Here is a 27,246-nt window from a genome sequence, read left to right on the forward strand (position 1 = left end):
CAATAGTATAATAGGAGACCTTTAAGGTTACATTGTAATTTTATTTTAACATTGTACATTCACCCCTGTCTATAGAAAACAGTAGGCGTGTGCATTGGATTGTAAAGTTTTGTATATTTACAGGGGCTGTTGCAAAAACCAAGTAATTCAGAAACATTCTAAAATGAGGGGGCTTCCAAAAAAAGAAACACCTCACAGATTTGTTGACCTTTATTCGAATTATTATTTATTCCTGGTTCTGCCGCTGTATTTATTGACGCAGTTCACTCTGTCCTCTGACCTTTGTCCAAAGTGAGTTCATCCCTGTGTGCTAGGGGTGATTGGCCTGCTTTGTCCTTCTGTACACTTATCTTTGGCATTTCTCTATCTTTGTTTATGAGACACTTTTGAACTTAACCTTTATATGGCTGCTGTCACCTACCCGTTGTCTAGTCCGTTCTGGCCCAGCTTCTTGCCCATATCTCCAACCATCACGCCGGGCAGAGCGAGCAAGGTCTTGGTATCTCTCACCTGCACAACAATGGTTATAGTCACACTGCAGTGTTAGTACAGTGTGTGACAGTGTGATAATTGATACATCAGAATGTAAATAAATTGTACATTTTCCTCTCTGTGGGACGAACATATTCAAACCCATTTCTCCCACAATGTCGCATGACTGCTTTCACCTCTAACATGTCACTTGAAGGTCCCATGACATGGCCATTTCTACTGATCATAATTCCATTGTTGAGGTCTACTAGAATAGATGTACATTGTTCAATGTTCCAAACTCACATTGGTTTCTCATACAGCATCTCTGTATAGTATGTGTATTCACTCTCTGTCCTAAACGGCTTGTTGGAGCTCCTGCCCCCCCCCCCCTCCCTGTGAGCCCACTGTGCTCTGATTGGTCAGCTCGCCCACTCTGTTCTGATGAGTCCACCACCGTTACAGCAGAACATCAGTGTTTATGTTTTACAATGGCGTTTGTTAGCAACCAGAAAATGACACCAGTAAGGACAAACAGATGAGAATGCTGCGTGGGGTCTGGGTGCCGTGTTGGCGGGACGTTGCGGGGCTCGCTGCTCCGCCCTTTGAGGCTCGAGGAGCGGACAGTGTGAGCTGGGTTACTGGTGTCGTTTCCTGGTTGCTGCGTGGGGTCTGCGAGACAGCGAGACATTGCGGAACTCAGTCTGTGCACACACATACACTCACAACCAGGCTGCTCGCCACACAGTTCGCCACACACTCACAGCCTGAGAAAAGATAAGGCTGAGTGAGAGTGTGTGTGTGTGTGTGTGTGTGTGTGTGTGTGTGTGTGTGTGTGTGTGTGTGTGTGTGTGTGTGTGTGTGTGTGTGTGTGTGTGTGTGTGTGTGTGTGTGTGTGTGTGTGTGTGTGTGTGTGTGAGGACTGAGGAGCTCCACGGATTGGTCCATTTGGTTGTCGTCACGTCACTTAGACCAGGAAGAAAACAATGGAAAAAGAGAAATCTCCAACGAGGCGTTCTGGGGCAGCATAGACAGGTCTTTTCTGTGTTAGAGTTTTGCAGACCGTTTACATTTTTGCGCATTTGCCCCTGTTGGCCACCGTAGAAAGACAATACAGCAAAGACTAAAGGTGAAAACAAGCAAACAACTAAATTAAATTTACCAATTAATAAAAGCATGCAAATCCTAAAAATATACATGTCACACTTCCAAACCTCAAGTAATTTCCCTGCTTGCAATCAAACTACTTCCTAATTGTTAGTGCTGAAATGCCAACAAAAACCAAGTTCATATACAGTATAAAGTATGGTTTAATGCTAAAAACTGATAAAAAGCAAGCACATACTAACCCAAATTACTTATTTTGAGGAAAGATCTTTTAAATATTTGGCTTGTTTTTACATCACTGTTTATATTAGCACTTAATTCAATGGGATTAAATAACTGGCAACCTTCAAGTCACAACCTTCTTTACCCATTAAAGGTCACCTATTGTGCAAAATCAATTTTTCCATGTATTTTATACATAAATGTGTTCAGAACGTTTCAGGAAAAAAGATTCTCTCACTTTTTGTCCTGATCCATTTATATAAAAACCTGTCTGAAAATGAGCTGATCCGATTTTGGCGACTTTGTGATGTCATAACAGTTGTTTGGGTTGTGCAACGAATAGCCAATCACCAACCAAGGTAACCCCCCCCCCCACCATATCACCTGAATCTCCTCCTAGAGCACCATTATGTGTCAAGACAAACACTTTGCAGAGGGGCGTGGCCAGCAGCAGCTCATTAGCATTGAAAGCTACAGACCCAGAATCAGCACTTTTTAAACAGGGCTGAAACAGAGGGGATTATGGGATGCTACAATTCATGATCTGTTTGGTATTTCAGCCAGCAACACATCAGAGACATGTTCTGTTCATATCTGAGACCTCTAATATATTGTTGAAAAATAGTATAATAGGGGACCTTTAAATTCCATTACCCTTTAATACAGTAAAGCATCCAGCTCAGGACATAACAATGGTGGAGATGATGGATGGATAATGTGTAAAGGAAATCCTGAAATCCTAAATTAGAATAGGTTATGTTGGTCATATCAACCATTTTTTTTTATTACAGCTGCGTTACAGATAACAGTATCTGCAGCTGTAACCAGTTCAGGGTTTAAAGGTCGGAGTATTACCTGCACAACGAAGGAGTGCAGCCCTTGGCACACCTGGTCCGGCGTGAACAGCTGGGCGTACACCACAGCGTGCGTTGCCGTCTTGCCAAGATTCCCCACCCAGAACTTGGCAGCTTCAAAGTCTGGAGAGTTGATCACAAACTCCTACAGGGAAGAAAGATAAAGAAGGTTCGAGTGTAACTAGGATTGCAGCCAGAGAGTCAGAAATGCTAAAAAAATAGGTATAGGGCAGGGGTCGGCAACCTTTTTGATATGAAGTGCCATTCTAAAAAAAAAAGTGTATCAGCGTGCCGACGATCGTGAATTATCAACGGGGGGGGGGTTGAAGAGCTCGACGAAAACACTCGTGAAAAGTGATGTTTAAAACTCAGTTAATGGGGCTCATTCAGTGGCGCTTCCACAAACAACAACCAACATAATTGTTACATTCAAATGAAGGAGCCTACATTATTCAAGTTTACATTAACTTTGGATAATAACACGGGAGAAATGAGCGGAAGCGCTCTCTTTTCCTCTCTCCCCCTCTCTCTCTCTCCTGACAGCCTGTCAGTATCTCATGCAGCTCACTGATCCAGTAATGAGTGACAGTGAAGAATAAATATATTTATAACTAGTTCCAAAGGTAGATCAAATAGCTAAGTGTGTTAGGTCTAACTCTTGTGTGTGTTGCTCCGCTCACCGGTCCGTCACAGCGGGTGGAGCTGCAGGAGTTCTGCTTCACACACACGTTGCACCGCTATTTTATTGTCATTTTCGGACACCTTAAAATACTGCCAGACTGGTGAAGCGATTTTGGCGAGCTTGTTTTGCCGCACACAGAGAAAAGTGTCATGTATGTTACGCCTCGCGATCGGCCTTTTTAGAGAGCACCGATCGATCGGCAGAGAGTGAGTATCGGCCGATATCGATCGCCACGCAAAAACTGCGGCATTTGTACAGCTCCTTATGGGTAATGCAATTTGTGAAGTGCTTTCCTCCGTGGTGAAACTATCAGCACTGCACCACGGAGGAAAGCGGCAGAAAGTCGCCTGGAGTTAAAGAGAGTGGGGCTGCGTTGCGTGCATGGCTTCTTTCTGCAGGTAACGGGGAGACGCGCTCTGGCGGCGGTCTCGTTCAGGATCCGAAAATAAAATAAATATTTTGTACACTTATTCCACTTATTCCTAGTGTGCCACTGGTTACGGTGCCAGGGGTTGCCGACCCCTGGTATAGGGAGTCCAAACAAGTTAACAAGAAGGATTAACAAAAGCGTTACATTAAATTAAATATTAATGACAAAAAGAAAAATGTTGAAAGTTGAATGCTGTGTGTTGTTTTTGGAAATGTTTTCAACATAAAACCTTTTGTGGTTTGCTAATTTCTCACAATACATCCCACATACAGGTAAACCAGCATTGTTGGCAGTACAAGCAAAGTAATCTATACACACAAAATTAAACTCTGTTTTTCCTACGTGACTATTAATCCAGGGTTAGTTCCAAGCACGAGGGTTTGAAAGTCAGGATTAGCCCCACCCCCCAGGTAAAGTCGCCAGGACATAAAGGATGTGACGCGTATTTAAGTATAAAATATTGAGATTTTATTTCAGTGTCACAGGATCACCTCAAACTCCGTGTCACATTGTCCACCGTGCAAAATAAACAATAATAGCCTTTATTTGATTTGTTTTTTTAGCCAGATTTGTCTTGTTTGTTTTTGTTTTTCTGTCAGTGTGATAACAGATACACTACTTAATACATGTGTATACCAGCGTGCAGCATTCACCAAGGAAAAGGTTGGCTGAGGTGAGGTCAATAGGTTTCATTGTTTAGCAGTGACTATGCTGATTTATGTCAAACAGTTGCAACCCACAAAATAAAATGAAAAAGGAAGAAGGGAAAGCACCCTTTTATTAAACAACTTGACTTTTGTTTAAGCATTCTGGCTTTTATCCTGTCATATTGCCATGTAAACACACTTTTTTTTTCTTTGTGTGTGGAGCGTTCACTGACCTGAGTGGAGGGGTCATAGGTCGCTGTGGTCCTCATGGCTCTGGTGTTGCTGCCATGGCTCAGCTCCGTCAGTGCAAAGCATCCAAATGTCTAAAAAAAAACAACAGATAGAAGACGTTACAAATCCTGCGTTCATGGTGATGAAGATGAATAAATACAACACAACTGAGTGAAATGTAGTAGCATCATCAAAAATATCATATGAAATCCTAAAAAGAAAATACGCAAACTAAAGTGAGTGAGAGCTAAAGAAAACATTAAGGCACATTATTGTAGACCATCTTAAGGAATAATTCTTCTAGATATCTAACCTTTTGCTCTGTGACGTGTTATCTCCTTTAAGGAAAGGCCTTGGTGCCATATGTGTTGTTGTCACCAGTGTGTGACCGGTCAACTTGACTGGCACGAAGGGTAATTGTTGTGGGAACACTGAGGCACTTCTTTATCGGTGTTTGTGGGCTCTAGGATGTGAAATCCTTGAGGCCATGAGCGTCGGACGCAGGTGACTCAGTGTTTAGTCTACTCCTTCAGAGTTGTTGATTTCTCTCTGTGAACCAGTTAAAAGGTCTAGCATAGAGAGAGGTTCTTCAGAATTGACGTGGCAACTCTACCGTGTAGTCAGAACCTCTGACTCTTTGATTTGTGATGTGAATCCTCCGGCCGAATACTCTGAATAAACCCATCAGTGTTTGACATCAAAGCTCCAACTCTCACCGTATCTCCTTCCTGAGTCGGTGACTCCATGCATTACTACACAGAAGTTTCCTCCACAAATTGGCGTTGTCGGCAGGATACCAACAGATCTTCAGAGACTGGTAAGTGTGATTTCAAATCTACATTTGGACATTGCCTTACCAGAATCTGTGATTGACGGTATCCTAAAATTATCTGTGAAGCTAAGCGGCTGCGTTTCGTTTTGGTTAATGAACATTTGGGGCTAGTAACCCCAGGGGATCATCCAGGGACTCTGTCTTGGCTGGTTCCCTCTGTGTGTGCTGCTCGGGACGTATGTGCCGTGCAGGCATACACGGAGATGTTTAAAAAGACCTTAATGAGGGCAGCAGTAAAGTGGAACTTCTGTGTGAAATCAAAATAGAGATTTGTAATGAACAAATCGCCGAGATTCCGGGGGTTTCAGCGGCCAACACTAGCAGTTAACTAAAGCAGCCAGAGATATTACCCCCAGCGCCTCTAAAAAAAACACGGCTCCAGCTGCGGCTCCGGGGAATGTGTGTAAAATACCTCCCCGTATCTGCATGAGCTGGTGAAGTGAACTCAGAGGGAGAAAATCACAGCTTTTGTCTATAACTTTAACTCACACCACCGCCGTCTCTATTAAAAACGAGACGGTTTAAAAGCACTCTCGTGGCTTGTGGCCGTTTACGATGTGCTGGCAGGTGCGAGGTACGTGCATTACCTGATGCGACAGGCTCCCTACATTGCTGGAGGAGCTGGTGTCGGTCCGGGGTGCATACATAAAATTATAGGCTAATTGATCATGGGTGGGCAGTGGTATGCAAGTGTAGAGCAAAACTGTGTTTCATCGTTGGGATGAACATGATGGGAGGTGTGTAGGCTGGTCGAGTAGGACTACAGTTAACTGTGTGGTTTCGGATAGAAAGGGTAGAGGAAAAAAGTCTATGTGCTCCAGATCGGGGGGGCATAGCACCACTAGAGCAGGGATAGTGGGGTCGCAAGAGGATAAGCTAGTTATTGCTCTTGGACGGTCTTCAGGCACCGATCTAAGGACTTGTATACAAGGGTGGAGGCACGAGTCAAGGTGCCCCACTGGATTCCCATTGGGAGAGATCATATAGTCCCTACCCCCTCTGAAACCTCTTTAATCCGGACTAAATTGAGCTGGATGAACTTTGCTGTCGCACTGGTGTTTGTTACGAGTTCATCATGTTTGTTTGTCTGATTGTTTGTATCAGGGGTCTATATTGGTTTGTCTAACCGCCGTCTTGTGCATGTTTTGTAACAACTAATAATTAATCAGTCCATAGCCAGGGTAAAATAAACTAAGCTTTAGTTAACTCACCAAAAGTAAATGACTTGAGAAAGATAAATAATATATAGTGTTTTGCAAAATTCTGGTAGTATAAATGTGCTGCAAATGAAAATAAATAGCAAAAGAGTGTTTTTATGTCCTGCATCTGAGTGTGCAGAGGAAATGTAAACAAGAAGCACACTGTTCAGGGTGTGCGCTGTAGGTGTAAGAAGAAAATAAGATTATATTACTTTTAAGAATACATTCTTAAATTGTATTGCTGGTATGTTAAGATATGTTTGTGACCTTTTATAAACCCTATGCCCCGTCCTGCACCCTGAGACCCTCAGAGGCATCACTGCTGGTCGTAAAAACCCTGCCTGAGGAGGTCAGGGTGGCAAAATCTGTCTGCTGTTTTAGGTCAATGTTGTATTATTTGTTTCATTTATTCTTAAATCTATGTATTGTATGGTAATAATGAAAAAAACGTAATGTATTGAACACATTCCGAAACAAAGCTGATAAGACAGAACTTGACTCAGACATAATACAAATTATTGTTGAAACATTTTGCGCTGTTGCTGCAAAATGGAAACTTTGTTGATTATCTATTCCAACTGGCCACTGGATTCAGATAATTAATATAAGTTGAAGTTTAATTACAGTTTTAAATATAGTTTAACATTCTTTATTAAACTGCTTCAAATGATTTCTCGTATCAACCAATTGGTCTCCACAGACATTACTAAAATTCTAATAGTTGTTAAACTACTGACAAGTTTTCTGAAACCGAGCTAATGAACAAAAGAGTAAAGGTCGCTGGTTAAGCCAGGATCAATATATTTGTTGACGTTTTCATTACAGTGTGCATAATAAATGTGTTAAATGAATTGAGCAATTATTTAAAAAGTATAATGTTGCAATCTCTTTACAATAAGTAATTACAGTTAACAAAGAAGTAGAGGTTGTTTTCCAAGGGCCTCTCCTTCACAGCCCTACACTTTAAATCATGAGACTTTCAAATCATAACAGACAGAGATCGGTATCACTTTGTGTTGCAAGCCAAATCCATGTAAAGGTTCTACTTGAGCCCAATTTAAATACCATAAAGAAAGTATTGAACCCAGCTCAAGCTAAATGTCAAATGTATTTAATTAATGTACAAGTGTTTTGATTTATTTCAAATGTTCTAATCTCAGCTTCTTTCGAGTTCAGTCTAAGCAACAAATTGTTTCTCATAACATTCTCACTGCTGTCCCAAATGTTTTAACCTTGGGCAGACAAGCTGTTCACACACCCACACACACCCACACACACCCACACACTTTGGATAAGTAGTCACCTTATCCACATTGTAAATTGTTGCCTTCTTTAAAGTTATTAGTAATTTAAGATTAATTATTAAATTAAATGTGGTACATAAGATAAAATAAATAAAATAACTTGACTTGATAATGTTGTTCACAACATTAGACCTGTCCTCTAATCTCTACTAGAATAAGATAAGTGTGCATGTTTGGATGTTTTAACACTCCTGTAATGTACCTCATCTTGATATCCTTTTCATTACAGAGCTGGGAAAATGGTGTATTGATTAGATTCTGATCCGTGCAAGTCCAATTTTGACTGACTTTAGTTCTAATGTTAATGTTAATTTGACTTCAACCCATAAGTAATTATTTAAATTAACTCTAAATGTCACATGATGATGGATTAGTGTTCCATATTTCTTCCACTAATTTGTTTTACAATTAGGCCAAAGGTAAAGAGAGACATTGATGACCTTGTGTCCCTTTTGTTAGTACGTGGTTCCATTTTGTCTATGGCCTTGGACGGCTTCACTAAAAGTCACCCAGTTCTGCCCTGCTGCAGTCCGGCTGAGTGCAGTCACAGAGATGCTATGGCTGCTCTACATGACATTAATGGTCTGGTCTGAATGGACACCATTTCCTGCTCCCAGAGAGAATGACACTCCTCAAACTGAACATTACAGCCGTTGATACTGTCTCACATGGGTCTGCTCCCCCCCACTGAGCCATGAACTGAAAGCATGACATCTGCTATGAACACTTGGAAGCCTCCCTGTCACACCAGCACCAACCCTTGGGTCAGTCAGATGAGACTAACGGCTTCACTTAGGGCATTTGGTTCAGATACATGACTCTCGTTACCGCAGAGTGGGTTGTTTTTAAGGCTATTCATACTGCTATGCAGAGGATGCCTGTAAGTTGGCGAGCTGGTAAAAGCCCCTACTATTGTTTCAAATAGGCCTAATGTCAGGGGTCTCTTAATGTCTAGTTCTACATGTATTCACATTATATAGACAATGTTTCCACCTGGTAAAACTAAAGGCTGCACAAAACTCAGGCTACAATACAACCATTATGTTCTGCTCTAACGATTCAATGTATAGATTCTACATCAAAACAATTAGCTTTTATTGTTTCCAATGATAACGTCACCTTAAGTGGAGGAATGCAAACCTGTTTTCAAATGTAAGGTTTTGATTTTGTTTGACATTTCTCAGTAATGACACCCAATATCATTCATGCTGCCATCAGTAATAACTCAGATGTTAAAGGGATGAAACCTTTCCTCCCAAATCAGATATGCTTTGTTTTTCAACAAATGTATCCATTTCCTGCATAATATATGTTTATCACATGGTTTTTTGTAAGCTGCACACAGGTGATACTGAGTCTTCTCGATTAATAGAGTATAAACTATACCATGTTTAAATAGACTCCTAAGTTATTATTTCATATGTACCATATGTAAGAAAAGGGAGGGAAGAGTCAATTATATTGAGTAATTGATTTTATATTGGGTAATTTATTTCTCAAACCTATGTTTTATGGAAGAGACTAAATATTTCTGATAAACTAATATGTTATCAAAAGGTAAATGGTGAATTAATATACATTTAGAATCATTGAGAAGGGGTTATATCCACAGGGACAAGCTCACCTTTAACTTACAATAACATGTCTCTGCTATGGACTGATGAGTATATGATTCTTGCATGTTCAATGACTAACACAAACCTTCAAAATGATAATGTGCATGTGTCAGGAAGGCTCCCAAATAATTCTGAGGGGCCTATCCTATTTTTGTAATTAAATGATAATGTGCTAATCCATTACTTTGAGTTGTCTTCACTCAGAAAAACATCCCTATCAGGTGTTAACCCAATAACTAGGACAGCTCTCAAGGCCAAGGGTCAGAGAGAGAGGGTCACACTCTCCGGGTGCAGAGAGCACCCCCAGCCACGTGCAAGGAAGCACGAGGTCGTTCGAGATGGGATGCTTCTCTTCACCTTTCTGATAAGAGGGGGTTCTTCTCTTCATCTTTCTGCTCGGTGGGCTCTAGCAGACAACCCTGCAGGACGAGCGAGGGTTTCAGAGGCTTCTATAATACAATGTTCCATGTTTCTTGGAGGAGTTTGATGTCTTCCTAACCTCTCCCATCACGGGGGGGACACCTGGATGCATCAGGAATACGCAGTTGTACTCAAGCAGATAGCAGAAGGAATACCGGCAGATGAGCCTCCGTCTCACTAGGGGATTAACTACAGTGCTCACTGAATGAGCCACACAAAAGCAGAGCAATTGGGGGGTTGAAATATGGCGCTCTGATGAAGAAGAGTTTGAGCCAATCAGCACCTCAGTGCTAATCTACAGTATCAGGATGCCTTTACACACCAGACACTCTGTGTCATAAAGGGAGGAGGAGAACGAGTCAGGAAGCCTGACGGACATGTTCTTCCAGCTCTTGTACAAAGATGAACTTTGAATTGAATGACCAGATGTTTAAAGATGTACAATTAATGATTGTTTTTTATATTTCCAATGACCAGACATGTGTTAAATAGTGGTGATAAATATATTTAGTCAGATCAGATTACATTTTCACACTAAACAAAATTAATAAATAAATATTTTCAGATTATAAGGTATTGAATAATAAGGTATTTCTAATATTATAACAGATAATGTTAATATCCTTAATCATCCAGAAATCAGGCTTAACAACACAACTCTTTAATGTATTACCCATGCACAGACAGACCTAACATGATGTTTCAAGTACTGGATTAATTTCAGTTTTGGCCCAAAACAAATATTTATAATAATTGATATAACAATTATGTAGCATATTTGATCCTCAAATTAGAGAATTATAATTTAAAGAAATTGATATTCTATATTCAACATTAGATAAACACAGAAGAACCCTTTCCAAGTACCATAAGTAGATTTTCAGGTAAGTATGGCTAATAAGAATAATTGATAGACTTAATTTGGTACAGATCAGTTGTAGCATTTACAAATGTATGAATTAAAGTTTTAAGAATGTTTAATCCTTCCTTTCCAGGTTTTTACAAAAGTCTTTGAATATTTGCCTAACTTTTCCTTTTCAGATTTTGAACAATGTACTTGACTAAAATGAATGTATTGATTTTACTAAGTAAGTAAGTGCCTTACTCTTGACTAAAGCGTAATGAAGTAGACGTAAGTAATCCTAAAATTGAGGACACTGCAACTTTGCCGATTACAGATTGATCAAATCACCACTGTGAATTTTATGCCTTAGCTGGATCTCTTATGATCCTAAGTTTTAAATGCTTTTGACTAGTGATTGCCTTAAAGCAAATCTTTAAGCTGTTTCTGGTTTTGATTTTATAGTTTGATAAATGACATTAACTAATGGTTTAAATGATAAAAGATATTAGTTTAAAACAAATATTTTGCTATTATGTATCTGTGTTTTATGTGTGTTCATTATTGTACTTATTGACAAAAGATGCTCCAAACACTGATGAGAGATAATTTTTCCTATTATGATTGCCTGTATCAATCATTGTGATTGAATGTTTCAATCTTATTCTACTTTGTGATGTAATTGAATGTAAGGTGAGACCACACTCGAATCTGAAGACGCCTATTGATTTAAGTATTGACCAGAATTATTAGACTAATGTTTTAAGGTTATCAAAAATGATAAAAAGAGAGGAACTGTTAAGGAATAATTCTTCTAGATATCTAACCTTTTGCTCTGTGACGTGTTATCTCCTTTAAGGAAAGGCCTTGGTGCCATATGTGTTGTTGTCACCAGTGTGTGACCGGTCAACTTGACTGGCACGTAGGGTAATTGTTGTGGGAACACTGAGGCACTTCTTTATCGGTGTTTGTGGGCTCTAGGATGTGAAATCCTTGAGGCCATGAGCGTCGGACGCAGGTGATTCAGTGTTTAGTCTACTCCTTCAGAGATGTTGATTTCTCTCTGTGAACCCGTTAAAAGGTCTAGCATAGAGAGAGGTTCTTCAGAATTGACATGGCAACTCTACCGTGTAGTCAGAACCTCTGACTCTTTGATTTGTGATGTGAATCCTCCGACCGAATACTCTGAATAAACCCATCAGTGTTTGACATCAAAGCTCCAACTCTCACCGTGTCTCCTTCCTGAGTCGGTGACTCCATGCATTACTACACAGAAGTTTCCTCCACAAATACTACATTCTGCTTTTAGACAGCCATGAGTAAAGCACTGGTATGGAGTTAACATGCACAGTATCTGTGTTGAACTCTTACCGTCATGTCTTTTGTGCTTTCAACAAATTTGCTGTGTCTCTTTGATCCTGAGCCAGCAACAGTCATTCCAAACATCTGAAACAAAAATGGTTTTAGCTTCTATTACTTACACAATAATTTAAGATGGAAAGAAAAGGCTACAACAATGCTAGCAGTTACAACATACTGCGCTTTCACACCGCAGTACTTTTCCCACTTTAGTTCCGATATAGTTCCGAAATGTCGCGTTCACACCAAGAAGATCTGGAACTAAAATGAGTTCATCAGAACCTTTTTTACCCCCTTTTTTCCAAAAGATTTTGTGAAGCCGCCATTTTATTATCCTTGCATTAGCATTATTAGCATTAGCATTAGCCCAGCGCACAAACGCAGAGAGACTAACTTATGGCAACACGAAAGAAAACATGGGAGCGGTGGAGATGAGGAGGTGTCGGCGTTCTGGCAATTACTCCCCAACTCCGGGGACTTCCGGCCGGGGACTTCGGGTGGCAGTATACGCCGTGAAGTTGTTTGCGGACTACAAGTAAACCCAAAGCAGAAGAAGAAGAAGAAGTGACGTCAGCGGCTTCATTTGCCTAATCCTCCCAAGCCCCCAGGAAGTGCGCCGGACTCAGATGAAAATATTCGTGCTGGCCAAACGGCGGTACTACACTTTCTTTTGGTTGCCAGGCCCGGAAACACTTTTTCCCATTGACTTACATGGGGAAAGAGTGGTCTGTAAATCGTTGGATAATTTTTTTTAAACTAAATAAACTACCCAGTATGAACACTTGTATAGCCCTTATTAAAAACATTCGTTCCTCAAGTTGTAAAAATGTGCTAATAACGTTATTCTGAGAGTTATTTCCCTCTGCATTATGAACGCGCATCTAACCCACGGGACCGCGCCGCCCGGCACGTTCATGTTACGTGTTCAATACTACATGCGTTTATCTTTACCCATGGATGTACAATAAGAACGGACCCATATCGCCTTACTGCCAGCCCACGGAGCTGTAATAATGGATATATTGCACATGTTTGCTGTAATTCATCATTTGTAAAATATTATACTACATGGGCTGTATGATTAAATCTTGTACCGTAAATGTTGTATTAAATAAAGTTAATATTACCGACGTAGATTAACGTCCCTGTAGCTTCTTATTGCACTAAGAAGCTTATTGCACTGTATATATATATACATACATATATATATATACAGTGCAATAATTCTTTCATGCTAAATGAAGCTCTGTTGCTTGGATATCACTAGATCCTGTTACAGCGTAATATAAAAGTACATAACGATTGATGTGTAAATTAGCATAATTACTAGCTAACCGCTAGCTGCTAACTGCCGCCTCGTTAATATCAAATCTAACAAACCATTACCATGCTGTCATGAACGTGCGGTGCTGCGCAAATTGACGTGCTTGATGTGAACGAGCATTTTGGGGGGCATGGTTAAAGTTGCGCATGCGCTATGAGCGCACATAGGGGTACTTCTCAGGCATGCCGGGTAATCTGTGACGTTTCGCTCTCTCAAAAGTTGGGCCATTTTATCATCATGCGCGAATGAGCAACTCTCATAGGAATGAATGAGGCCCCGCCTCCCACGCTGTATCCAGTTCTTATTATACATCCATGAATCCTCCCCCAGGGACTTATTCCTGTGTGAACGCGATCTGTACTTAGTTCATGAGAACTAAAGAGTTCTCATGAACCTTTGTGGGAAAAGTACTGCGGTGTGAAAGCGCCAAATAAAGTGTGTGACGGATAAAAAAATAATGTAACTATATATAGATTTAAAGAGGCCCTATTATGCTTTTGGGGTTTTCTCTTTCCAGTAGTGTGTTCTATAGGTTTGTGTGCATGTAAATGGTCTGCAAAGGCTAAAATCTCTGTGTTCCCTCCAGAGGCAGTTTCTCTCCCACACACTGCCGATGCACACTCACCCCTTGGTTGAGAAAGTACTTGGCCCCCATGGCCCAGTCATACATGCCCAGACAATCATTGAGAGCCACAGTCTTCCAGGGGTTAGACATCGTCTCTTCTTCTGTCAGGAAGTTGTATCGAAAGAGCTGCTTCACCCTGTAAATGTGTATCTGACGCTTTAGTTTGTATAGATTAGAATATGATGGAGGGTGTTAGTAATAGTAATATGTTGATACCTCAGGAAGGTCAGCTCTCTCATTTTCTCCATAGAGACATCTTCACCAGGAAGGCGTGCAAACAGGGGGTCGTCCTCAAGTGTCTTCCACAAATTGTGCTGCAACACAAAAAAAAGGGTGTAATGCACAGAGGAGCATTTAGATGACATAAAGTACAAAACTTAATTTAAGGTCAAGAAGGAACACCAGATTTTAAGTTAACATGAACAAAAAGTCTTTAAAGTGCTGTGAAAAAGTTAGTAAAAGAAAAAAAGAGTATTTCTTTTTTTATTTGGCTTGTATCAATAGGTATTATCACAGTTTGGGTGGTGGTAAAGTACATGTGCTTTGCAAAAATAAAAGGGCACCCTATAGACTATTATAATAAAGATGACACTTTTAAACACTTCATTTTAAAATAACAGAGGTCGAGAGATGTATGGGGAAAATGGCAGGTGTTGGTTTCAATGCTATTTTGAACAGGTGAAAATGAATCCACGTTGCATAGAGTATCTCTAAGACGATAATAGGGACTGGTACATGCAGATCTTTTCTACAGAGAGATGTAGAAGCTGACAGCTACCTTGAATGCCAAAATCTCCTCTCCCTCCAAGAAGAAGAGCATGTCCTTCCAGTTGAAAGAGGATTTCTTCCTGTACACATCCAGGGGGCCACTGGGGAGGTCAGCCACTTCATGAGCCATCTTGTTGTATTCAGGCTGACAATATCCACTTTAAAAGGGGAAAAAACAAGTAATTGGTTTCTCATCATTGCAATAACTGTTGTTTTTGGCAATGCGGCAATATTCCACCACTACTGTGTCTCTTTGTCGACATTTAGTTTCAAGAACTTCATTAATTTAGCTCATAAGTCACTCGAATGAGCTCTACCTTCACCAGTTGTGATGAAAACACGTGAATAATCATAATAGTAACTCAGTATACAATTCTGAAAAGGGCCAATACGGTATTTTTGGTATTTTAAGTATATTTTTATGCCAATACTCTTTTACTTTTACTAAAATAAGATTTTGAATGCAGGACTTTTTAATTAGAACAAAGTACATATAAAATGTAGTATTGCTACTTTTTCTTAAGAAATACATCTGAGTACTTCTTCCACCACTGGAATCATAGTACACATGTAGTAGGTTCCAGTTAAACTAAACTTAAACAACACATAGATTCAGTGGTGTCAGGTAACTAAGTACATTTACCCAAGTACAATTTTGAGGTACTTTACTTTAGTATTTCAATATTTTTGCTACTTTGTAAAGGTAATAGGTGAATGTTGTAATTTTACTCCACTAAATGTATTTAATACCTTTAGTTACTTTACAGATCTGGATGAATGATGTGAAATCTAATCAAGTGTTAAATCAGACTTTAGTTCTGGAGTAAATTCACAAGCTACCCTGCAGTATACAAAGTCATTCAAACTAGCTGCACCTTTACCAGCTTTGATAACACTTTAATGATCATCATTATAAAACATATCATATATTATTCTGAAATGGACCAATCTGCACCATGACTACATTTACTTTTGGTACTTCAACTATGTTTTGATGATAATACTTTTCTACTTTTACTTGGATAAAATGTACTTTGAACAGATTATTCCTACACTCTGGTACTTCTCCCACCTCTGTAAAACACCATATAGATTCAGTTTTATCTTCCCAGGAAATCAAACCAACCTTTATAGTTGAGCTGCTCAGTTCAAAGTCTCTGGAAGCTGTTTCACTGGACGATAGTAAAAAAGGTGACTGTTATTAAACCCTGCCATTTCCCACTGTCCCAGAATAGCCAACATATTAAAGTATAGGTTGTTACTGTTAAGTTATCTGACAGCCCTGACTCGGTAGTGTTTCTCCACTATTACCTTACACAATGTGTTGTTCCAATGTAGTCACAGCGTTACAGCGGTATACCTGAAGAATTAGTAAATAGTTTACATGTATAATAATTTGTGTGGCTATGTCTTACCTGCAGTTCTGTCAGCTTACCTTGTTAATGTCGCTCACTCGTTTCTTCCACTGTTATACAACTAGTGTGACAGTAGCTGTGTAACCTTTACGCAGCCATGCTAGCATAACAACACCGTTTCCTGAATGTACCCTTCAAAATAAAAGCACCATCTTCACACGGTTATTGAATGTGAACCTTCAGAATAAGAGTACAAACGTGTGTTTGTTATTGTATAAAACAAATGTGCAATAACAACTGTTCTGTACATTTATGCCGTTAAAACTGTGTCTGTATTTCAGCGTGAAAGACCGAGTTGCTAAAACGCTTTAGCCTGAATCGCGTTTCCGGTCCAATTACTTCAGTTTTTCATGGTTTCTCTTTATCATCAATGTTTCATGACAAGGTTTCTTCGTAATATTTGCTACATTATGCCAAACTAAAAATGTAAAAGTTTAAGAACTAATATTTTACTGAAAGAAATAAATGATGGAGCGACTAAGGCAAACCTTGTATGCTGAATCATGCATGTATTCTTAAAGTGAGATCTAAATAACACAATTTTAGTCCAATAAATATAAAATCTTGAAATGACTTTGTTACACAACTAGGACCCACCTCTTTGTATAGAATTGTACTAACTGTTCTATTTCTTTTAGGTATTGTTATGAAAATGTATACAGAAATGTGTCATTTATTTTCTATTGCTTCATGTCACATACTATATAAACAATTCCTACATTACAAATAAATAAACAATCCATACTGTACATTAAAAACAAAACAAAAAATCCATACATTGAAAATAATAAAATAGACAATCCATGCATTACAAAATTATAATAAACAATCCATATATTAAAAATAAAATGAAATAAACATTCCATACATTAAACAAATACAAATAAACTATCCATACATTAAGAGTAGAATTAAATAAACAATCCATACTTTAAAAATAAAACAAACACCCATAAATAAAAGATAAAAAAACAATAATATACATTGAAAAAATAAAATAAACAATCCATACATTAAAGATAAAATAAAGTAAACAATCCATACATACATTAAACAAATAAAAATAATCAATCCATACATTAAGAGTATAAATAAATGAACGGATTGCTCATTTAATTATACTCTTAATTAAATGAGTAAAAATAAATAACGTTAAAAAAATTTGAATAAATAAAACATCCATGCATTAAAAAAAAATTTGAATAAAAAAACAATCTATACTTTAAAAAACATTCAAATAAACAATCCATCCATTAAAAACCTTAAAATTCAAACAATTATTTATTTTTTATGTAAGGATTGTTTTTGTTTAGTTTTTTTAATGTATGGCTTGTTTATTTTTTATTCATTTTTTATTTATGCATTGTTTATTTTAATTTGTTTTAATGTATGATTTTTTTATTTTTTATTTTCAATGTATGGATGTTCATTTAATTTTTTTTCATGGATGGTTTCTTTGAATTTTTTAATATATGGATTGTTTTTTATAAAAAAAATTATGTATGGATATTTTTAATTTCATTTTAATGTATGGATTGTTCATTTTATTTTCGTTTATTTGTAATATATGGATTTTTATTTGTTTTTTTAATGTGTGGATTGTTTATTTTATGAATGCAGGACTTTTACTTGTAACTGAGTATTTCTACACTCTTGTACTTGTACTTTTACTTCTAAGTACCAGATCTGAGTACTTCTTCCACCTCTGGTTAGCCCCAAGAAAAAACTGAAAGCATCAGCATTCTGGGTGGATTACCACGGTGTGCCAGCCCGAGTTGAATGGTTAAGGATGCTTTCACTTCCATTCCCAAATGTTGATTCATAATCTGTCTGTATCTATAAGAGAAACCATCATCCTACAAGATAGTTCAGAGCATGATCAGATGTGACTGTAATCAGATATCTTCTTCTATTTAAAGGCCTTGGATTTGTATTGCTATTATGTACACATTTCCTAAAGCGTCTAATGTAACAATGTAGTTCTGTCGGAAGATCATCATGTTACCTAAACTGCCTTTCCTGTAGTGTGTTAAATAGGTATTGTGCATGTAAAGGTCCCCTAATATACTCTTGTTCAACAGTATATTACAGGTCTCAGATAAATACAAAACATGTCTCTGAAGTGTTTGGCTGAAACACCAAACAGATCATTGCAGCATCCCATAATCCCCTCTGTTTCAGCCCTGTTCCAAAAGTGCTGATTCAGTGTCTGTAGCTTTAAATGCTAATGAGCTGCTGCTGCTGGCCACGCCCCTCTGAGAAGTGATTGGTTAAAAAACCACAATGGTGCTATATAGAGGATATTCAGGTGATAAGGTGGGGGGGTTACCTTGGTTGGTTATTGGCTAATGGTTGCCGAACCCAAAAAACATAGTGACATCACAAAGTGACCAAAATCTGATCAGCTCATTTTCAGACACGTTTTTATATAAATGGATCAGGACAAAAAGAGAGAGAATATTTTTTGCTGGAACTTTCTGAATCTCTTTACACAGAGGGGATTCATATTTATGTATAAAATACATGAAAAGTGGATTTTGCATAAAAGGTGACCTTTAAATGTTTTATTACAGAACTTATACACTGAAACTCAAATATCATTATGCCATGCGTTGGACCAATTGACATGAAATTGTTGAATGAACAAATGCATTTATTAAAATGTAATAATCCAAAAGGTGAATATAGGCAACAATATATTTTTTACATATAAAATGAAATAGAGTGCAGAATATATGAAATGCACACACATTTTCACACAGTATTTACACATTTTTCTCTCAGAAAGACAACATTTCTTCATGAAAACGTATTATTTGTGTATATAATTATATGTAGGCCAATGCTGCCCTCTGCCTGAAAATTAAGAAATATAATACACCTTTTCACTTTTTTTTTATCCTGTAATTTGATTTTAACTTGTCAGATGTAAAAAAGAAAATAATGAAAATACCTCAGTGTACTTTTTGGGTTAACTTGTTCCTGGCTAGACACCTGTAATATTTGTACAAAGGTCACACATTTTACAGCTGCTGCTCATTAGAATCAATCTTACTTTATTGACAATAAAGTGGTCGTTTGGATTGTCTTTTGGATTGTCATTGGGATTGTCGTTGAGATTGACGTTAGGATTGTCATCTGCATTTGCATTGCGATTATTTGGATTGCCAACTATTGGCTGTCCTGGCAGCTCATGATTTCGAATAGTCATTAGATGTTCTCCACAGAGGTTCTTTGCTTTTTCTTTTGCTATTATTCTTAGCTCCTCTTTCAAATGGCTGCTCACCTCCTCTGACAGGACTGATCTGTAGTACGGAGGGTAGCAAAGGTCCCCTCGAGATACAAACAGGGAGGCGACACTTTGGATGTTTGCGCTACAAACATATGAAAAAAAACAAAGAAGACATCTTGACCAAATCTAAAGAAGGAAAACTCCAATGATAACTCCAAACCCCAAGTCCTAGGGAAGAAACAAAGGCAAACTTTAGGACTTATAAAACTAATATTTAATCACATGCACTACTGCTTTGCGGGAGTATCATGTGAGAAGTACCACACAATGGTTCAAACAGAACCTCATTTATGGTTACATTCATGTCCAATTATATTTACACTGCTAGAAGTACGATTGCAGATCGAACTAGAAAATGCATTTCCTGCTGAAAATGCGTGTGAATCCTGTAAGCTGCGCAAATGTGTTGCTGAATTTAGCTGAGAATGCAGAAAAAGCTGAATATTGTAATAGTTGAATGGTGACTGTACTGTAGCTTCTTTTAGCTACAAACTGCTGGACTTAGCGTAAAAAAGCAGAAATGATTTGAATGAAAATGGTTAAAGCTAAAATGCATCGCAGTGACTTTGTTGAAAGCTTGAAAGTGAAACTGGAAGAGTAGGACAAATAGTGATGAAGCTTAATATTTCAAAGAAAAGTTGAAAAGGTATAAACAACTACAGTAAATGTGTATTAAAGCAACCCTCCTGTGATATATATGCACACACAGATGTTTGAGTGAGGGAGGGGTCAGACTGAGTGATGATGAACACTGTGCTTTGTTTCAGGAGGAAAACTCAGTTCTAGTCTCAGATCACTTCCACATGTTCTCCATCAGCTTCGTACGGCACCTTGGACATCATACAAGATCCTTTTTTATTTTTGAATTCAAACCTTTATTAATTATCCAAACATTTCATTTGATCACACATCCCATCAGTAAAGTTTATTCAATGACTATTGTTCAATGATTTCATGACCACTTTCACTTTATCCACACCATGTTTCATCTCAGCTATTTCAAACAGAATAATACATTATTTACTTATTGATTATTATTATGATAATTAATGTTCTATAAAACATCAGAGTACCCCATTTGTATTTGGATAACAACAACAACAACAACTAGTCTGCAAAAACATTACTAATATTATACAATTTAGCAAAGACTCTATTTACAGGAGAATAATAAATGATTTACTTATTGATTATGATCATGACAGGAAGTAATATCATTTTAAATAAACATGTTATGATGAAATAAGTGTTATAACCACCTGGGGAACTCATGTGTAGTTCATTTGGGCAACAATAACATTTAATCTGTCAAAATAATACATGTGATTATAAATGTCTCTATTGTTTTAGAAAGTGGCCAGAATCAAATAAAAGAAGCTCTGCTGCTTTCTCTCTGAAGACTCGTGCATCACAAGAGAAACAACAACATGAATCAAAAGAAATATCCAACACATATTTAGAGCAAAGTTTACATATCAGTTCAGGTGAACAAGGATCCTCCTGAGCAGTGACAGCCTCCATGGCTACACAGACCCAGGAAGGAGCCGGAAGAAAGTCCAACATCTACAGAACAACTCATGAGAAGATGTTCAAGCCCCACCCATCATGTTTGATTGACAGCTGGTCTCTGCACAGTGAAGACATGAACAATCAGCTCTGATGGACACACGGTGAGTTTAAGAAGTAGAAGAGTTCCTCCAATGACTTCAGGCTATTTGAGTTTACAAAACTCAGCAGTGTCTCCATCATCATAATAAAGCCTAACTCCAGCATGTAGCGGCTGAGTGAATGTGGTCTGCACTCTGTGGAGGAGAGTCATGGTTTCAGAGACGCTGTGGAAGGACAGAATACCTGCTCTGTGATCCAGGTACACTCCTACTCTGGAGGACAGAGGACCTGAGACGGGATTGAGGATATTGTTGTAACTAAATGAATAACTGTTTTGGTCACAATATAAGGACCAAGATTTGTCATTGTTTCCAAATACACTTTCCCCCCCTGCTCTACTGATATTCTTGTATGCGACTGCTACACAAACTGCTGCCCCTCTCCACTCCACCTCCCAGTAACAACGTCCAGTCAGACTCTCTCTACTCAGGACCTGAAGATAACTAGTGAATCTCTCTGGGTGACTAGAAGAAGACAAGCAATATACAAATTCCACTAATGTTGCTTTTCTGCTCCCCTCAGATAATACCAGCCATGTGCTTGCTGTGTTTGGATCCAGTTTGATCTTCTGTGAATATTGTAAGAACCCAGCTCTGGTGGTGGGCTCTGCTGCTGACAGTAAAACCTCCACCTCAGTGGATGAGACGTGTGTCCATTCCTCTCTCAGGACGTCCTGTAGTTTGTCTCTGACTGCTGACAGGGCCGCCGTCACGTCCTCAAAGTAGGTCAGAGGACGGATGTTGGTGCTGGATGAGTGTGTAGCTTCACTGAGGGCTGACAGTGAGGGGTAGCTGTGCAGAAACTGGTTGTGATCCTCTGTGTGAGACAGCAGCTTCAGCTCAGCGTCTCTCCTCTTCAGCTCAGAGATCTCCTGCTCCAGCTTCTCCTGAAGCTCTTTGACTCGACTCACTTCTCTCTTCTGCTGGGATCTGACCTGCTGCTTCACATCAGAGCTTCTTTTCTCCATGAGACGGATCAGCTCAGTGAACATCTTCTCACTGTCCTCCACTGCTTTATCAGCAGAGCCATTGACGGCCTCCACCTCCTGCTGAAGCAGCTTCACCTCCTTCTCTCCGTCCTGGATTCTCTGCTGGATGTTTAGTCGACTCCCCTCCAGCTCTCTCTGCCTCTCAGTCCTCTCTGCTGCAGCTAACACTGTGTCGTGGCCTTTGTGTTCGTCCACAGAGCAGAGATAACAGATACACTGCTGATCAGTGCGGCAGAACAGCTTCATCACCTCGTCGTGACGAGAGCAGATGTTCTCCTGGAGCTTCTTGGAGGGCTCCACCAGCTTGTGTTTTTTAAAGACAGGCGATTCATAATGAGGCTGGAGGTGTTGGTCACAGTAAGAGGCCAGACACACGAGGCAGGACTTACAGGCTCTCAGTTTCCTCCCAGTGCAGACATCACAGGCCACATCTTCAGCTCCAGCATAGCAGAGATCAGCAGGAGCAGGTGGGGGTCCAGTCTTCTTCAGCTCCTCCACTAAAGCTGCTAACATGGTGTGTTTCAGCAGGACAGGCCTCGGTGTGAAGCTCTGCCTACACTGAGGGCAGCTGTGGATCTTCTTCTCATCCTCTCCGTCCCAGAAGCCTTTAATACACTTCATGCAGTAGCTGTGTCCACAGGAAGTGGTCACCGGATCCTTCAGTAGATCCAGACAGATGGGACAAGATAACATTTCCCGCTCCAGCTGAACTCCTTTCTGCGCCATTTCACCTCTCAGTAGCAGCGAGTGTGAGTTTCACTTCCTGAGAGCTGGAACTAGTGTGACAGGTTATCTGAACAGCATGTGTGTGTGCAGTGAATGTGGCCTATCAGCTCTTGTGCTTTCCCCACATGTTGGTTACACCCATCCTCCTCAGTGTGGATCTGAAGGAGGGGAGGAACCAGGAAACACAGAGTGGAGCTGGCTGTGTCTGAGAGCAGGAAGGAGAGGGAGGGCTTATCAAACTCTGAGTCATTCCAGGAGGAGCAGCGCTCAGACTCTGACCTACACAGAGCCTAGGTTACAACCTGCTCTTCATTTGGAAAGAGCTTTTAGTTGTAAAATAAGTGGTAAACTTACTAAATCTGAAGGAGGTTACATTCTTATTTCCTCCACGGTAAATAGCCTCAATGTCCTGAGATAGCTGATTGATTTAATAGTTGAATGTACAGTAAGTGCATACAACAGTATTTGTATTAGAAGTAGTAGTAGTTGGAGTAGTAGTAGTAGTAGTAGTAGTAGTAGTAGTAGTAGTAGTTGGAGTAGTAGTAGTAGTAGTAGTAGTAGTAGTAGTAGTAGTAGTAGTAGTAGTAGTAGTAGTAATAGTAGTACTAGTAGTTGAAGTAGTAGTAGTGTGTGTGTGTGTGTGGGGGGGGGGGGGCTTTTATATAGAAAAACATATTTAATAGCTGATTGTCTTGTGACCATTTGAAAGTTGGAATGAAGTCTCTAGCTGAAAGTAAGGAGTAGCATTTGGCGCACGGTGTAGCTTAAAGAGGATTTGAAGGGTTCTCCCATTGAGTTACATGTTAAAAAAAGAGTTTCAAAAGCTGAATATTTTAAAAAGTTTGGAAAAAATCTAATAATTGTTCCCATCATGTGCTGAAAAGGCTGAATATTTTGATATTTGAATGGTTTCTGTAGCTGAAAGTAGGCTGAAGTTATTAGACGGCAAAACATGGGGTGAAATAATAAGAAGACTGAAGAAGAAAGAAACAGAAGAACAATAGTGAAATGCACTCAATGTATTCACATTAAATAGCACATGATACGGAAAGACATCCTCGAGTAAAATACAAATGCTTTAACATGATCATTTTAAGTACATCATTTAAGTAGATGTTTCCTGTCCTCTTTCCACTGAAGATGCAGAATCTGGCCCTTTAAGTTGTGGTTATTTCTTTATAACGAAGATGACGGAACCTGCCTTGTCTTTTGGGGATATCAGATCATTTAAACATTATGTGAGAGTTATTTTTTATTTAGACTAACTATTCATATTGCAAACAGCTTGCACTGGCTCGAAAGCACAAACAGTTCATCATTTTTGAACCCACACATTTAATTTGATGTCTAAAAGTCACAAGAACATTGATTCATTTTATTACAATTATTTTGGTGTTTTTTTAACCAGATATCTTTTATTTTTAGCATGAATATTGGACTTTACCTTGTTATCTTATGACGCTTATTTTTTAAATAAAATAGTCATATTAATAGATTTAAAATATAACAACCTTAGGGAAAAATGTAGATTATTCACATTTATCTTGTTGCTGTGTGTTGTCACTTACACGTGATGCATTCTTGTAATCGGTCTTGATGAGTGTCTCCTCGTAGGTCAGGTTTTTCTTGCAAGGAATTCCAGTCTGGTTGGTGTTGAGGTTTGTCACCAGGGAGAAGTACCAGTCTCCATCACACAGAACCACGGACACCCAAACAGCGGTCAGGTAAACATATTTCACAAGACAAATCAAGATAAAACTCCAGAAACTATTGCAATTAAAATGACAGCTGCACGGACACATCCACTTTTGTTTTTTAGACTCAATTATAGTGACATTCATGGTGAGGGTCAAAGGAGGGGCAGCCATGAACACTATTTCGTGTCTGTGTACACCTGGTCGGCATGAGCAAACACAATCCATATCAAATAAGTACCGCAGAATGAAGAAGAAGGCTATGAGCAGCAACAGACTCCCAGTATTTAATATGACTTTGATAAAGTTCTGAGGAACATCACCGAGGTGCACCATGTTGTCTTAGAGGGCTAGAAAAAGCACTGGCTTTAACTAAAGGATGATGTGCTAGAAGATGGCATGGGGAAATGCTCTGTCCTCCACCAGTCAAGTGAATATATATACAGTATATCAGCCACTAGAACAAACAGGAAGTGGTATGTTCCTCTGCACCTCCCCAAATCAGCATTCACAATTGTTACCACAACGTGCCAGCCCCGACCTAAAAGATAAATGATTAATTTACATTTGCATTATAGATTTTCAAGTGTCTTTTATATTCTGCATTCCTTCATAGTTGTATTATTTGACTTTTTCATTTTTGAGAAGATGCTGGTCCACTTTGATATGATACACCTCCTGAGACCCAGCCCATTGACAAATGTCCACTAGTGGACATTTTGTTAACATCTCCTTTTACTCTTTTGAGCTACTCTATCAATCCCTGATGTACTGTACAGTTAAAATTGCATGCTGGGAAGTTCCTCTCTCTTTTCATCCAAAATGGCTGGCATACCAAAAACAAAATGTTATAGAAGCAGGAAGTGTTATTTTTAACATGAAAATCATATAGTTCTTGTTTATTAACATGTGAGGAACTATATAATTAGTTCTGAAAGCAATTAAATAATTCAAGTTTTGAAATAACAGCTCTTTTATAAATGTCCATAGTGGACATCAGGACCATCTTCATGGACTTAATGACTCAATATTGTTGCAGGAGACGGAACTGAAGTAGACATTTTCTGTACCAGATAGTTAAGGGAGATTCAGATTTTGAGCTCTCAGATGATGAGAGAGATGAGGTTTTCACACCTGGGATAGAAGAGGGTCAAGAAGAAGGGGGAAAAGAAAGTTCAAGGTTCTTTATTGTCAAACTAACATAGCTACAGAGTAATTATGTCGTTGAAAATCTTATGTCACAGGCTTCTCCAACAATGCAACATAATAATACAGATAGTAAAAGTAATACAAAAAGAAAAATAGTTCTAAAATAAAGTGAGTATATGGAATAGTGCAGTACGAGTCTATATACAAGTTATTGGAATGATATATATTAGATAGTAGATATATATTACTAAGTAGCAGATGAATGTTATGAAATTGTTTCAGCAGTTCAATTGTTTAACAGTCTCACTGCCAACTGTCTCCGAATCTTTTTGTTTTTGCCTGGATGCTGCGGTAACGTCTGCCAGACGGCAACAGAAAGAACAGTTTGTGGCTGGGGTGATGGGGGTCTTTGATAATCCGTAGGGATTTCTTCCTGAGCCGCTGGGAGTAAAGGTCCTCCATGGATGGCAGCTCCGTCCTGGTGATGTGCTGTGCAGTTTTCACCACCCTCTGTAAAGCCTTACGATTGATGTCGGTGCAGCTACCGTACCACGCCGTGATGCAGCCAGTCAGGATACTCTCTATGGTGCACCTGTAGAAGTTGCAGAGTATCCTGGAGTCCATGTTGAACCTCCTCAGCCTGCGGAGGAAGAAGAGCCGCTGTCGAGCTTTCTTGGTGATGGTGGTGGTGTGAAGAGTCCATGTCAGGTCCTCAGTGATGTGGACACAGAGGAACCTGAAGCTGCTGACTCTCTCCACTGTAGTCCCATTGATGGCGATGGGGGCGTGTCCCTCTCCCTGCTGCTTCCTGTAATCCACAATCAGCTCCTTTGTTTTGCTGACGTTGAGATGGAGGTTGTTATCCTGGCACCAAGATGTCAGGTTTTCGACCTCCTCTCTGTACGCCGTCTCGTCATCGTCTGTGATCTGGCCGATGACGGTCGTGTCATCAGCAAACTTCACGATGGTGTTGGAGCTGTGTGTGGCCACGCAGTCGTGAGTGAACAGGGAGTAGAGGAGAGGGCTGAGCACGCAGCCTTGAGGGGCTCCGGTGTTGATAATCAGGGTGGAGGATGTGATGTTTCCCACCCGCACTGCCTGGGGTCTGCCCGTCAGGAAGTTCAGGATCCAGTCACAGAGGGCGCTGTTGAGCCCGAGGTCTCTGAGCTTGATGGCCAGCTTGGAGGGCACAATGGTATTGAATGCTGAACTGTAGTCAATGAACAGCATTCTCACATATGTGTTCCTGTTCTTCGGGTCCAGGTGTGAGAGGGCAGTGTGGATGGTGAGGGCTATGGCATCGTCTGTGGACCTGTTTGCTCTGTAGGCAAACTGCAGGGGGTCCAGAGAGTCAGGGAGGGAGGAGCTGATGAATGATTTGA

The 27,246-nt window shown here is 39.4% G+C and overlaps 2 protein-coding genes across 7 annotated transcripts in view; both read right to left on the minus strand.

The window, feature by feature from the left end:
• The window catches only part of acox3 (acyl-CoA oxidase 3, pristanoyl), a 36,411-nt gene extending 19,958 nt beyond the window's left edge, over positions 1 to 16,453 (minus strand). Inside the window, exons 1-10 of one of the 6 annotated variants that reach the window (XM_034149587.1) lie at positions 16,368 to 16,453; positions 16,249 to 16,292; positions 16,059 to 16,104; positions 14,943 to 15,090; positions 14,381 to 14,478; positions 14,165 to 14,300; positions 12,228 to 12,302; positions 4,647 to 4,736; positions 2,656 to 2,799; positions 422 to 510 (exon numbers count right to left, since the gene is read on the minus strand). In XM_034149587.1, the coding sequence (XP_034005478.1) occupies positions 422 to 510; positions 2,656 to 2,799; positions 4,647 to 4,736; positions 12,228 to 12,302; positions 14,165 to 14,300; positions 14,381 to 14,478; positions 14,943 to 15,062 (752 nt within the window). In that variant the 5' untranslated portion in view covers positions 15,063 to 15,090; positions 16,059 to 16,104; positions 16,249 to 16,292; positions 16,368 to 16,453. Of the gene's footprint in view, positions 1 to 421; positions 511 to 2,655; positions 2,800 to 4,646; positions 4,737 to 12,227; positions 12,303 to 14,164; positions 14,301 to 14,380; positions 14,479 to 14,942; positions 15,091 to 16,058; positions 16,105 to 16,243; positions 16,293 to 16,347 lie in introns of all 6 variants that reach the window. The other 5 variants (XM_034149586.1, XM_034149588.1, XM_034149590.1 and 2 more) reach the window with 5 other exon arrangements.
• Positions 16,454 to 20,496: 4,043 nt separating this feature from the next.
• Positions 20,497 to 23,129, minus strand: LOC117497597 (tripartite motif-containing protein 16-like). Its single transcript, XM_034149580.1, has one exon. It carries the CDS (start codon positions 23,019 to 23,021, stop codon positions 21,351 to 21,353), a length of 1,671 nt encoding a protein of 556 aa, XP_034005471.1. The 5' UTR covers positions 23,022 to 23,129; the 3' UTR covers positions 20,497 to 21,350.
• Positions 23,130 to 27,246: the final 4,117 nt, after the last annotated feature.

Source organism: Trematomus bernacchii, unplaced genomic scaffold (assembly GCF_902827165.1).
Source record: "Trematomus bernacchii unplaced genomic scaffold, fTreBer1.1, whole genome shotgun sequence".
Classification (NCBI taxonomy): Eukaryota; Metazoa; Chordata; class Actinopteri; order Perciformes; family Nototheniidae; genus Trematomus; species Trematomus bernacchii.